Source organism: Talpa occidentalis, unplaced genomic scaffold, assembly GCF_014898055.3.
Source record: "Talpa occidentalis isolate TD23 unplaced genomic scaffold, MPIMG_talOcc4v2.1 talOcc4.4, whole genome shotgun sequence".
Lineage (NCBI taxonomy): Eukaryota > Metazoa > Chordata > Mammalia > Eulipotyphla > Talpidae > Talpa > Talpa occidentalis.
The window spans coordinates 49,634,993-49,650,231 of record NW_023604295.1 but is presented as its reverse complement, the minus strand read 5'-3'; the positions used below and the strand labels follow the sequence as shown (position 1 = coordinate 49,650,231).

Here is a 15,239-nt window from a genome sequence, read left to right as displayed (position 1 = left end):
GGCTGGAGGAAGGAAGAATGCAATCCATACCTAGAAGTCTGCAAAATCTGTGATGCGTTAAAAATACAGATTTGAGACGTACAATAGGAAATTGTGTGAACAAACAGCATGAGGGGATAGAAACCCTGACATTATTACAAAGTTGAATGTTTTAAGAGGAAGTGGTTCAGCCATGTATATTAGATGCATATGTACAGGTGTATATTTATTTTTTTAAACCCTCCTTTTTGTCTTGGGCTCAATCTTGGGCTTCATCTCCCTAACAGAACAGGTTTTGTTTCTCTTATCTCTTTCAAAGCGACATTTTAAAGAAGAAAATATAATAATATCTTTATTCAGACAGTTATGTCTGATTTCTGAGCCAAACAGTGAGCCTTGTGCATGTTCCTTTTTGTCTCTGAACTTTAAGTTTTTGCATATTTATAATAAAGCTATTAACACCTACTTAATAATATTATTATTAGAATCAAATGAGACAATGAATAAATAGTTCATGACAGTAGGTTCTTCTTCATCCCTTAATATTAACTTCTGCTTAGTAACTCAATATTAAATAAAGTTCAAGTTAATTTCACTTGCACTCATGTGGCACAGAGGTGCAGACAGTGCAGAGAGAGCAGAACCTGCTCTCTCCAGGTTCTCTGATCCTTTCAGGTTGGTCATGTTTATAGCCAAAAAAAGTACACAAATGAATAAGAAAAAGGGGAGGGGCTTTGCTTATTTGTGGCTTAGTGCTCAGACCTACATATTAATCTGGCAGTTGGGCCTCCCTGGTGGCTCAAAGGGTTAAGCAGCACACTATGAAGCAATTTGCAGCCTCTGCAGCACGAGTTCGATCCCTGGCCAGCCAGGGAGAAACCCACATGGTGAGGCAGACCTTTCCTGTCTCACCCGCTGCTCCCCTCAGCAGTGTATTTTAGTCAGTCTGCCTATTCTGGTCCCCACTCTGTCTCTGGTGACTCCTCTCATCCCCTGCATCTCTAGCCTGTACCCCAGCTCTTGTATGCACGAATAAATAAATCTTTAAAAAAATAAATCTGGCAGTTCTTAAAGTCATACAACAATTTTCCAATCTTTAGATAGTACTTCAAATTTGAATTCTAGTCGACTTGGCTCCAAACTACTCCCTGACAACTCTGTGTGACCCTGAGCAAGTAATCTAAATTTAACGAATATCTGTTTCTTCATTGAGGTACCAAGAAATGATATACTCAGATTGCCCAGTTTTTCTCATTATAGTACAATACATATTTCCTACTTGTGATCTCCTAGGACACTAAAGGGTGCAAAGGTACTAAATTTGTAAAGAGTTTTCATAATACTAAGTGGAATTGCTTATTAGATAAAATATTTTCCAAGGGGTCTTAAGAAAACAAGTTATCTTCCCTCCTTTTGCCAACAAATGAGGTAGAGCTTTTTATGTTCTGAGGGATATGTATGTGTGCATGCATGTGTGTGCATGAAATTGTATGTAATTGTATGAGTTTTGTTGGAATTGATAAGTTAACCAATTTACATATTTACACACTTTTCATTATGTTTACACATTTAAATGGGCTACCTGTAATCCAAGTCCTGGTGTCTCAATACTCTTTTGTAATCTATAAGGAAAATACTCTACACTTTGACAATGATGCAAACTTTGCAAGTCAGTAGACATGCCTTTTACAGGCCATAAAATGAAGCTGTCAGCCATTGCAAATGGACCAAGATAGAGGTCACATGACTATACCACCCCTGCACCAGGCTCCTCTGATGTATTTTACTCCAGTTTCAATCTATTAATCAGAGGAGTTGGGAGAGCAATAATTTAAATGCTGCAATAATCAATTCCCTAACACATTAATAGAAGCTACAGTCAAACTTTGCCACACCACTGACTGCCTTGGAATCTTGACAGAAGCCCTAGGGCCATGCCTGATTTGCATTAAATTTACATAAAATCGTAAATCAAGAATACATGAAAACAGCCTTAATATTTGTTAGTACTTAGATCTTTCCTGATAGATGGATTGAAACTGCTGGTGGTTTGACTTCACTTGCAATAAAATTGTGCAGCTGATCAGCTTTGTTCTCATTCTGCAATTATGGGGAAAGAGACCCAAGAGAGCAATAGTTTGGGGGCATGTGTATGCCATTTAGGTTTTTCATTCTGTAAAACCATGACTCAGATGTGCCCTTGGAAACCCCAATCTAGAAGCAGATTGTCCCCAATGATTTTGCAGATCCTTGTCACTAGATTTGTTCACAAATAACTTGCTATTAAATGGAGATACAAAGAAATATGGCTAGCTGAGAAGATGTCAAGACCTCTGGAAATTTTAATTTTTCCAAACATTTACTACCATAAAAACAGATAATTAGTGATAGTCTTCACACTGAAGACAGATAAAAATCAAGCCTTCAGCAAAGCATCCAATACCTAACACATTGATGAAGTGGAATTTACATGGTTCTAAGCATTCTGTGTGTTCTTGCATCCCTGTTTCAACTTATCCCAATAGCTGTGGACTTTGTTGTATATATTTGCATTTGGGATTGAAAGAAAACCTTCTTATTAAGGGTAGTCATCAATAGTGGCAGGATTGTTCTCTCCATATTCTTTTTAGTCCTCTCACTTTAAGCCTGTCATTTTAAAGTACAAAATGATACCTAAGTGCAATAATGCATTAGGAAGTATTTTACCCCAAAAGGATTATGCAAGTATTTTGTATATCCTCTGATTTTCCCTACCTATTCTTTCCTTTTCCCTTTACCCACCCATTTCTTACCTTGCACGATCAAGTAAACTTGGGAGGTCTTGGGCTCATGCTGGGTCTGCACCGAACAAGTGTAAGAACCCTCATCATAGACATCCACCTTCTGGATTCGGAGGCTGTATTCCAGAGAATGGCGTTTCTCCAGCTCAACCCGGGGGTCCAGAGACCACTTGTCATGCCCCGCAAAAATGATGCCAGAACGGTTCAACCAGGCCACCTTCGAGTTCTTGTCTTCTACTACACATCTGGCAGAGCAGAATAATGACATTAGATCATCAGCCATACCTGTATTTGCATTTATCTCCACACAATGGTACATAACAACTCCAACTCAGAAAAAATAATTATATGCAGGATGAACCTTGCCATCTCTTGGAACCCCCAATATTGTCACTATTTCTCCTTTAAGATCTAATTACCAATGGATGGATTCTAATCCAATGGATGGATTCCTCTATATTAGACTCAGTTTGGCAATAAAGAATCAGTATGAATAATGCAGGCACATAAAGTTCAATGAGTATTGAACTGGATTATCTTCTTGTCTGGAAAAAGGTCATTTACAAAGAATTCCACTTATGTAACTTTGGGAATTAGACAATTAATAATGTGGCACATTTGCCTAATTTTGAACTGTATTTACTCTTTCCTAAGTATGTGCTAACGTCATATGTGATGGTAGATTCAAGTTATACACCATTACTATAGGAATTAGGGTAGATTTTGGAATTCCCTTCTAATCCCGGAGTGAGGACTGTGTGAGCAGGTCCAAGAATAAGAGGACAGGTGCTGTATCAAGGAGATGGAAGCTAGCATCATCTTGCCAAAGTGCCCTGATCCAGCTGCTAAGGGCAGCCAACTATCTGTTGGTGGGGAGTGCTACAGCATTTCTGGCACATTTTATTGGATTCAATCTTTCATGGGAGAAAAAGAAACCAATTTTATAGTTCCCATTCTAAGGAAGGTGAAGGAAAAAAGGTTTATTGGAATGATTATTATTTTAAAAATGCAAAAGTGTCTCATTCTGAAACTTGAAAGAGGGACAAAGAACATAAATTAGTGGAGAAGGAATAAAAACATAGTAATTACAGTTTTTCCCTACAATTCTAGCAAGAATCTGAAAATGGAAAAATAAAGCAAAAAAAAAAACTCAAAACTTCTCTTTTTTTCTCTTTTGGCAAGATTTATGTCTGCCCCACAGGGAGATTGTCCTGGACCCTCTTCACAGCTGTAAAGCCAGCTGCTCAGCACCCTGGGGCATGAGGGCTGGACAGAAGGAGCCAGGAGCATGACAGCAGAACAATTATAACACCATGTTTCCCTGTATTTTTCAAACTGAGTCAAATGCAGGTTTTCTTTCAGGTCAAAATAGATAGGCATAGAAATTCCATACCCATAAACAAACAGGAAATCGCAGCATAGCCTACCCACGAGCTGGCCAGCCTAGAGATAGAGACCAAGTCATATCTCATATTTATAATAACTAAGTTCAGAAAACAACCTAGGTGGCCAGCAATGGATGAATGAACGGATAAAGGAATTATGGTGCATGCATATAATGGAGTACTTTTTAGTCATAACAAAAATGGAAATCTCCTCATTTGGGACATCATAAATGGACCTTAAGGGTATTATACTAAGTGAAAGAAGTCAGGCAGGAACATATAAATGCTAGATGGTCTCACTTATATGTGGAATGTGAAGAGAAAAAAAGAAAAAAAGAACCAAGTTCACAGTTATGGATAAGAAAATAATGGTTGTGAGAAGTAGAGAATGGATGAAAAGGGTGAAGGGGGTCAAAATGAACAACTCTCTGGTGGCAAAATAATAAAGTAAATAGTTATTGGATGTAAAGTGCAGCATGGCAAAGTGCAGCATGGTGACTGTCACAATATTGTACTACATATTTGAAAGTTGCAAAGAGAGATCTTTGCAAAGGTTGCAGAGGTTCTTTTCACAAGAAGAAAAATTATGTAACTATATATGGTGGCAGATTTTTTTTTAAAGATTTATTTATTTATTTATACAAGCACTGAGTATAGTCAGAAGCGTGGGAGGGTGAGAGAATTCACCAAAGCCAGAGTGGGGAGCAGAACAAGCAGATGGATGAAGTACACTGCTGAGGGGAGCAGCGGGCAGCAGGAGATGTCTGCGCGCCATGTGGGACCCTCACCCAGTGGCTGGGGATCGAACTGGTGCTGCAGAGGCTGTGGGCAGCTTTGCAACCCAGCGCTAACTGTTGTGCCACCAGGGAGGCCTAATATGGTGGCAGGTCTTAACTGGAATTATTGTGGTGTCCATTTCACAATAGATACACATATTAAATCATTATAATGTACACCTGAAACTGATATAATGTTATATGTCAATAAAACATTTTTAAAAAGAAGTGCACATGAAAATCTAACTAATAGCCTCAATTTGTAGAACTTGTATTTGTGAAATGAAAATAAGCATTCACATAGGGCAGTCACAGGATACTTACTTGATCATTTGGAAATGAGGAAATGCTGTTTAATGCAGACCCAACCAGATTCCTAGCATGCACTTACTGGCCATTATGCATCACCAGCTCACATCTAGAAAGTAAGGTGGCTTAAGTGTGCACTGGGCATGCCTGCAGAGCACATGAGAAATCTCATGCTACACTATCATAATATGATTACAATGAATTAACCACCACCTAAATGCTACTTCAATACCAGACAATCTAGTTCAAATTGAACACCTGGTGACTTTATCTCCAAAATCAGTCTTTCTGAAGGAGGAAAAGCATGAAGAGATGTATTTAAAAATCTGTGTTATGTGCTGTTGGATTTAATGGACTGTGTCCCCCAGAAGTTCAAAATGCTGCAAACCATCCAAGGATTTAGAAAGAACTGAACCCTACAGAGTGTGTGTATTGGTGCCAAGAAGAGGAAAGATGCAGAGAACCTCCCTCTACTTTAGAAGGCATTTCTGACAGGCAGCAGAGGATGTGGGAATATAATCAGAGGCTACCTCTCCAGGAAATCACCCATCAGTATCCCCACATTTTGCTTTTTTGCTTTTTATGACCTCATCCTACAACACTCTGTATTATGAGTATTTGCGCTCTTCTTTCTTCATAAGCTTATTAAGGATCTGTATGGCCCTCCCCTAATTCACTTACAGATGGGTATAAACCCATCATGTATATAGTGGATAGTCACTGCACTGTGAAATAAATAAACTGAATTTAATTTAACAAATTACTACCATATCACTTTTCAAACACTTGTTATTTATCTGAGTGGTGCAGATAGATGTATACTTGTTTTAGCATTTCTAAAGAAATAATTTAAACTGTCAGATACAAAGAATTATTGACTATGGCATCATCAACACAAAACTGAAGGAGAGAAAAAATGTGTTCTGTGTTCCCACTATGAAGAAAGATCTTTTCTGGAAGCTAAATAATCTCTATCATGTGTGGAAACCATAAAAAAGGGGGGCAAGCACATGACAAGAGATAAATATTTAGTGGGTTGTCTTCTTTTACTATGATTAACAAATATCAGGTGGGCTACTCACTTTAGCTATGAATTTATGATTTTTTTTAAAATCAGGTTTAAAACTATAACAGGAAAGGCAAGCAAACAAATTTTTATCTTCACTGCTCAGTATATCCAAATCCATAAAACTGTCACAAAAAATCCATACACCCATAAAAATCTCAAGCATTGGATCTCTGCAAATACTTTAAACCAAGTCTATTATGCACACTTATACAAACAGTTACATTGACAACGCCATTCATATACCATAAGTCTGGGCATTTTGCTTCCAAAATGATGAATATAATTGGAGGCAGAAAAGAAATGCTAAGTTCAGTTTTCACCAACATATTACTTAATAACATTTACTGACAGTACATCCAAGATGTGATACACATTTACCAGGCATTAAATCAGTTCAACTGCCACTAGACACATCTCTTCATATTTAATAAGCATCACTGGCTGCTGATAATGTACCAACTTAGCATTAGAAATTATCCAATTTTATCTTCTCAAGAGTATAATCTAGTATTTATCCACTGATAACAAATAAATGAATTTTACTTTGTCTGTCACTAGTTATCTATCCTAAGACTTTTTAATGATAAAGACCAGAGGCAGCAGAACTGGATGGGTAAGGGAAAGGGTTTCTTTTTTTTTTTTTTAAGATTTGTTTATGCATACAAGAACTGGGGTTCAGGCCAGAGGTGCAGGGGGTGAGAGGATTCACCAGAGACAGAGGAGCAGAACAGGCCAATTGATTGAAATACACTGCTGAGGGGAGCAGCAGGCGAGACAGGAGAGGTCTGCTGTGCCCAAATGTTTTTCTTAAATTAAAAAAAAGAACAATTAGATGAGTGGTTCTCCAGTGGGGCAATTTGTGTTCCAGATGATATTTTACAATATCCAGAGAGACACATATCAGTTGTCACACCGGTTGGGGAGGGTGGGATGGATGCTACTGGCATCTAGTGGATAGAGGTTAGGGATGCTGCTAAACCTTTACAATATACAGGATTCCCCCAAAACAAAGATATGTCATCTAAAATGCTGATAGGGTCAAAGATGAAGAATCCTGAGTTAGACCATAGAGTCTTGGTTTAAATATCTGGAAGCACAAGGCAAACAACTACTGGGTGGTTGTGTTTTTTTTTTTTTTTTTCATAAGAATATGCTTCATCATTTATAGGCACTTAATTGCCACTCTCAAAGTCACTAAATTATAAGTCAAGCTCAAGACAGTACACTGCAATGAAGCCTAGTGATGCTCTGTTTAAAAGTTAGTAGTTAATGAATCATGCCCTTTTTGTTGCTTTATTTTAATATCACAATTATGCATCAGTATAATCATGCACACTGTGATGGTGAAAGAGAAAACTATAACTTAGTTGCTTCTTTAATGCAGTCCTGGAGAAATCATGTGTTTTATGCTTTTTAAAATGTATTAAAAAATGAGTAACAAAGATGGGTAAGGAATAATCAAATCAGTTGGAGAAAATCCAATTTTGAAGGACATTGGCCTTTATTCAGATATAAAGCCATATATGTTATAGTCATATGCAAAGGTTTATCAAACTTTATTTATTTTTCAGTTTTGTGATTCTCCCTCTTTTGTAGGGATGATTCAAGTGCAGAAAGGGAATGAAATCCTCAAGAGTGTGTTGACACTTTATTGATACTGTTTGCTATATAACTTAAAGTCTACAAACATAACCTTAGTAATCATCAAAACTATCACAGAATTGTTTCCCTGTAGGAGGAAAGATAGCTGGTCTTGGAAGCATTAAGGTAGAATTAGGAAAGTGCTAATCAGAACATAGAAGAAAATATCATAAAAATACCCCAGATTTTCCTGAGTCTGAGGTTGATATAATACAGTATAGAATAATAAATATAATACACTATAATATAATGAAAAATTCTGACTTTCTAATTTTATTTTAAGTATAGTGCAACCCAACAATACACACATAAACACATTAAAATAAATATCAAACTTAAGAAATTTTGAATTATTAATAATTTTGGATCATCTATACATCAATAACATGTTCTGAAATTAAACATAAGTTAGAAATAAGAGTTGTGGGGCTCCTCTGCTCACCATTAGTCACTTCTGTTAGCCTTGGCTACAGCAAGAATCTGTAGCTCTCTACCAGTCTTCCTCCAACCTCTACTTCTGTCTACACTTGATTTCTGGCTTTTAGATCTCTTGACCTCATTTTCTTGTTTTTGTGCATGTCTATTCTCTTAATTATGATCCTCTTGATCCAGAAAGTGATCTTAGCTTGATGATGGTTTATTTTTTTTCAGGTTCATACTGAATTTTAGTCTAATTAACATCATGACAGCATCTACAAACATAGTAGGGTCATCTCCACTCACCTAGCTCCTTTGCGCACATCCACATGCAAGTGCCCCCATGCACATGTGTATAGATGTACACACCCAGAGTAGTGATAGATTGTAAGGGAAAGTGATAGTACAGAGGTACTAAACACAGGAAACTGATTCATGTGAATCAATTACTAGTCACAATCATGCAGGAATCTATACTGCTGATGGAGCATTAGGGTAAAAGACTTACTGTTTAGTTAGCAAAGAAGGTTAATTGATTTCAATTCAGTCTGTTTACTATTGGAACCTAGGTAAGTTATTTAGTCTTGCTCTATTTTTCATTTTTTCATAAGGAAGATGAGGCTAATTATACATGCCCTGATCTCTTAGTCCTACTCACTGGAGTCAAATGAGGTGGTGAATACGGAAACATTTCATACAATATAAAACAAAATTTATGCTTCTATTTGTATTCTTTCCTGATAGATAAGAAGGAAATAGTCATCCACAAATGATATCTAAAAAGGAAAAATACAGATTTTCCTAAGTCACAGTCATAGTTTATACAGAGAGTGTAATGACATCAACTGTATATGTATCATTACCCAGACTCTCTGGTCAGTCATACATTTCTTAAATTCTAAATTTGCATTAGTTTTTGGCATGTGCTATACGATAAGCCACTCTTTCTATGGTTGAGCTACTACCTATTAGAATGATTCATCACCTGTATGAACAAAAATGAATCTACAATAGTAAATGGCAACACCAGCAAAGTCTGTGAGCAATGAAAATTCCTTCTAAGAAATGCTTTCTGTACTTGATATCATTAGGGAGCTCCCTGTCATAGCCATATGATGTACTTTCAAGTTTAAGAATCATGAATGCATATCTATACAGATGGCACCGATGAGGAGAAGGAAAGGTAGAGAAGGAACAGGACTGCAAAACCAAGGGTTGAGTATGTTTCAACACACTGTCAGTTTAAGACAGTCTTGTTACATCAACTGTGTCATCTCTACATTAATATAAAAATCTAATGGAAAACAGGATGACAGAAATTCTAAAAGCATAGTAGGGTCATCTCAAATTTGATGCTGAAACCAGAGAGAAGTGATTTCTATCCCAGTTAAAAATAAAGATAGGTCAATCTCAGAAACATTTATAAGTAGTTGAAAACAGATATTCCAGGTTATTTCCAAGATTGTCCATCACTTTAGAAAGTACAGCACCTTCTTAATCATACCATGAGTCAAGATTCTCCATTGTCTTGCTAACATTGAAATGGAGATATCTTCTTTTGTAGTTTAGTAGCTTTAAGCAAGTTGCTTAGCAAAGAAAGGGAGCAAGATTGGATAGTTGTGGGTTCAGGCTGAGGATCCATACTAGATTCATCTCATATTTACACTGTGATATTTGAACATTTGCTTAACTTCTTTGTCTCTGGATTTCTTAATTTTTAAAGTGGGGACTAAAATCATCTACTTCAATGGGTAGTTGTGTGTTTAAGTGGGTTGATTTCAAACATACAGAGCAGTGCTTGACCCTGGATATGTCCACTATTACTGAAGTGCTTCACTGTCTTTCTTTAGAAAAACAGGAATAACAACTACTCTCTCATAAGTCTGTGATTATTAACAGTGCTAATGCATTTAAAGCGATGTTTTGAAGAACCAAACATTTGTTTGTCCCATCCCTTTTCATAATTCAAATCCTGATCATACATTATGTAGAAATCCCATTGTTGGGCTAAAAACAATGGGATCCTACAAACTCCTACAAACTTCAAACTTCAAAATCCTACAAACTCCAGATACTGTTGTTAATCCTATTCCTTATTCATAGACATCTCCTGGAAAACTTCTTTTTATGGACCCCAGTTCTTTTGCATCATTATTCCATTGGTCAGCAGTTGGCGCCTAAGTCCCTCAGTGTTGAATGAAAATAGGATGATGCAACATGATTATAATTGAGCAGTATGAACTGCTACTCTAACGCTATCTTTGAAACATTGTAAAGTATCATTGTCATACCTGTGTAAAGGCAGTTATGAATAGGAAGCTAAATGCCTCACTAGTTTAGATCAGTCCTGGTGAGTGTCCACACATGGCTCTCTTTCCAGAGCAACCTGAACAGAGGACAGTAGCTGGGCCACACTGTATTTTGTGATTTGCCGAGATTTACTTGGCAGAACTGGAGTTCCTCCTGATTGGCAGAGACAACTTCCATGCTATGAATCCTCAGATGGGAAGAACAAGGCCCACTTCCTCTGTTTCTTAGTGCATTATAATCTCTCTGAAGAAGCAAGATTCTAAACACTTTCCTTTTCTTTGAGCAATGGATTTTTTCTCTTTTCTCCTCATTCTATTGTGTGAGGATGAGAAACAATTTTATATAAAGTTTTGGTTTTGAATATTACTATCACTCTCTTGTCCTCTGTGAAAAATCTCTCTCATTTAGAAGGGGAAAAACTGCTTCTACTTTGAAGAAGTAAAATTTGCCTTAGAAACCTGGCACAGATTTCTAGTTAAAATTTCACTCACTATGCAATTAAAAACAATTCCACAGATATTTAAAGAAAATTGTGTTACCTTCTGAGTCATTACAAAGTAAATATCTAAAGTATATTAAGTTCTAGGAGGAGAAAGTGTGCTCTGTACCATGTAGGGTTTACTCCTTATCGCATTCCTGCAGTTAAGAGAAATAAAAGTGCTTACGATAAATTACAGCACACTTTGGTTGATCATTCTGTTGTATGAGGCATGGCTAAAAGTCAGGGGACTATTTTCAATATGTTTCACTTGAAAACTCAGCCCCCTACTTTATAGTCTTATCATACACAGTATTATGTAAATGTTATTATTGAGGCAGAACCACATTATAATATGAATGATCATTTACATGCATTTAGATATAATTTGGATCAAATTATGTCCTCCAAGACATGACAATTAGTAGATACAGCATATATGATATAATCAAGTTAACATATAGTGAGTATGCAAGTAACTAAGCAATGAGGCTGTGTCATATGGTTACTATCAGAAAAAGGAGCTGTTGTCTAGTTTGCCTTCACCTGTAAAGGTAAAGGGAAAAGAGGGAAAGGAAGACAAATATACAGCACAAAAGTAGCCTTTTTTTGTTCTATGTACTTTGTGGATAAAAATGTGAAATAGGAGACTAGCAACTGCATATATAGAGTACATATTATAAAGAAACTATATTGCAGGCAAAGGAAAATTGGTGGTCCCTTTCCCTGACCGGTAAGATAGTTTCACTTATAGGAGGAATATATGGGAACCAAATAAGACATCAGTGTAAAAAAAAAAAAAAAACAATAACAATACAAAGCACAACAAAACTGAAACAGACAATTATAAACCAGAGACATCCTGCGGGGGAGGAGGAGGGAGAGGGATCAGAGGGAGGGAGGGAGGAGCACAGGGGACTGAGGTGATGGTGCACTGGTGAAGGAAATTCTATGGGGACTACACCTGGTGGGGGGTGGGCGGGCGGGGAGAGCAAATATTGTTTAAAAATGAACAATGATGTAAAAAATAATTAATTAAAAAATAATAAAAAAGAAGTCAATAGATCATCGATGGATGCTTATAAATCACAAGGACAGTTCTCAAATGAAGACTTACAATCATAGACTTACAATCTGGCTACCACGTTTGCTTTTCTATCATTTGCTTTCCACCCCACCTTACATCCTATGTTTCCTATCTCCAAAATTATTTATTTCCTCATGTCTTTCTTTCCAAGGACAGTGGTATACGGAGATCTTGCCCTTGTGTGATAGCTTATTTTTTGTGACTTTTTTCTTTTTTGCCATCACTTTTTTTTTCATCTAAACCCTTCCTTGAAGGCTTGTCTTGAACAGATCAAAAATCAGGATGTGAATGGAACTTAGAATGAGATGATCAAAATGAGTGTCAGAAGTTACCAAGAGAATGGGCATGAAGGCAAGAACCGATAAATTTGATGATGAAAAATATCTGGGAGAGCTCTTGTGAACTCAGCCTACTCAATTGGAGAAAGGTCCCTGCAACTACAATCCCAACCCACATAAAGCACCAACCATGGGAGGGCAATGGAAGTGAGAGCAAGAAACTGGTGTCTGGACTTGGGAGGAGAGGCGTCAAAGGCCATTACTTCTTGTACTACTACATCTACCATATAAGTTATGAAATGCCACAGCCAGCATGAGATAAAGAGCATCACAGAGGCTTCCAGGTGAAGGTCACACTCTGAGTTCTAGGAAGAGTCCTATGATCAAAAGCACATCTTTTTAGCCTGAGAGAGTTTTTATCCCACTTTCTCACCTTTTTGTCACCAGGAAACTCTACCTTTGAGATTGTATTACAGAGGAGTCATCTTTTCTCACAGTGACTCTCAAAATTTGGCTGTTAAATGAAAAGACAGTCAGAGAAAATCAAAGAGCAAAACCTAAGTGGAGATTATTAGGGCATTGTTTTATAATTGTTCTCTATATCTTCAGTATTACTTAGTGATAGCTTATTTATTGTCAAGACCTTGTGGTATGGCACTACAAACTTGCTGAAATCTTCATATGTGCTCAGGAACCTGATTTGAGTTATTATATTGATATTAATTACATTGTATTAATTAATCATAATGTTGATATCAATAGTTAATATTATGCTGACTGATTAATGTTCACTCTTCCTAAAAGACAAGTCATCTTCATCTGGTTTGGTGAAGATCACTTTTAAAAGAATGTTGGGGGCCTCCCCTGGTGGTGCAGGAAGTTGAGCGCCACACTGTGAAGCTGTCCGCAGCCTCTGCAGTGCCTGTTCGATCCCAGCTGGCCGACAAGGGACCCACATGGCGTGGCAGACCTCTCCTGTTTCATCTGCTGCTCCCCTCAGCAGTGTATTTCAGTCAGTCTGCCTGTTCTGTTTCCTGCTCTGTCTCTGGTGAATTCTCTCACCCTCCTGCGCATGTGGCCTGTACCCCGGTTCTTATATACATAAATAAATAAATCTTTAAAAAAAAAAGAATGTTGGTAAACCACTAAAAGTCAAAGGTCAAATCCAATGGATTTAAGTATTTGTCTTGCTTAATTTCTTCATAGATTTCAACACCATTCACCAGTGGTTTTCATTTTCTTTTCCTCTTCCTAACTCCCACAATTTCTCAATTTTCATAATTGCCCTTCTTTTGCCACTCACCCTTTAGTATTGTTCTCCAGGGCTATATATTTCTTCTTCCCTGGCTTCATAGAAGAGTTTTCATACATTTCATGAGGTGTTTTTTATAATGTCTACCTGCTCTACATAGTATCTGAAGGCACCTCAAATTCAAGTTTTGAAGTGAAATACATTGTTTTCCTTCTTGCTCATGTTCTCTCTTTCTAAATCCCCCTATATTAATCCAAGTTAGTAACTACAGAGCTATCCTTGCTTCCTTCTCCTTCATGTCATTTATGCAATTAAATATTTTCATATTACTCCTCCCCCGCAAAGATTGACCTCTGCTCGCCATCTTCACCGACACTACTATTGTTCAATACCTTCACATCTGTTATCAACATCATTTCTAATTGGTGTCATAATGCTCCAACTGGTATCCTGGCCTCCAATATAAATGATACCATTTATCCTTTATACAGAACAGAACATGGATGAAGCTGATCATGTAATCCTCTTGGTCTTTTTTACTTGTGGAACTTCAAATAGATTATCATAGCTTATATTTGTTCAACATACCTTTCCAGCCTGATCTCTTGAAATTACATTTCCTCTCTGCCATGAATCTTATTCTTTATTCAGACTCCAATCTCATTCTTCCTAGCTCTTATCTTCTTTTTCAACTTTGTTTTTCATATGGCAAACTGCTACTTACCACACAAAATCTGTCCCACATGTGCTTTTCCTTGTGAACCCTTCTCCAATTTGCCTTGTTACTTCACTCCATGTTCTAGCATTTTAATTCTTCATCTTTTTGCCTCTTATCAATACTTTAAGAGAGAAGCATCTCCATTACTTCATAAAGTACCTGGCACAAAAAATCCCTCAATAATTGTTTAAAGGATAAATGAATATATCAAGATTTTTTTTCTCTTTCCATCTCTTAATCTTAAAGATGTCTCTTTCTTTTTTTTAAAAGATTTATTTATTTATTTATACAAGCACTGGGGTACAGTCAGAAGCAGGGGATGGTGAGAGAATTCACCAGAGCCAGAGCGGAGAGCTGAACAGGCAGACTGAAGAAGTACACTGCTGAGGGGAGCAGCGGATGCAGCAGGAGAGGTCTGTGTGCCATGTGGGACCCTCATCTGCGGCCAGGGATCGAAAAGGTGCTACAGAGGCGGCAGGCAGCTTCACAACCCAACGCTCAACCGCTGCACCATCTGGGAGGCCCAAAGATGTCTCTTTCTTAATACAGTCTCGATGATGGACAAATCTATTATTTCTAGTGTTTTTTTTTTTTTTTAAAGGAAATTTTTTTTTTTTTTTTTGATAGAGGCATGCTTTATTTATTTGTTTGCTGGTTTGTTTGTTTTGTTTATACATGCACTGGGTACAGTCAGAAGCGCGGGAGGGTGAGAGAATTCACCAGAGCCAGAGCGGGGAGCAGAGCAGACAGAAGGACCGAA

At 37.3% G+C, this 15,239-nt stretch overlaps 1 protein-coding gene across 3 annotated transcripts in view; it reads right to left on the bottom strand.

Annotated features, from left to right (window-relative positions):
• The window catches only part of LSAMP (limbic system associated membrane protein), a 615,816-nt gene that overhangs the window by 286,713 nt on the left and 313,864 nt on the right, over positions 1-15,239 (bottom strand). For all 3 annotated transcript variants that reach the window (XM_054700551.1, XM_054700552.1, XM_054700553.1), the window contains exon 2: positions 2,772-3,004. In XM_054700551.1, the coding sequence (XP_054556526.1) occupies positions 2,772-3,004 (233 nt within the window). The remainder of the gene's footprint in view (positions 1-2,771; positions 3,005-15,239) is intronic.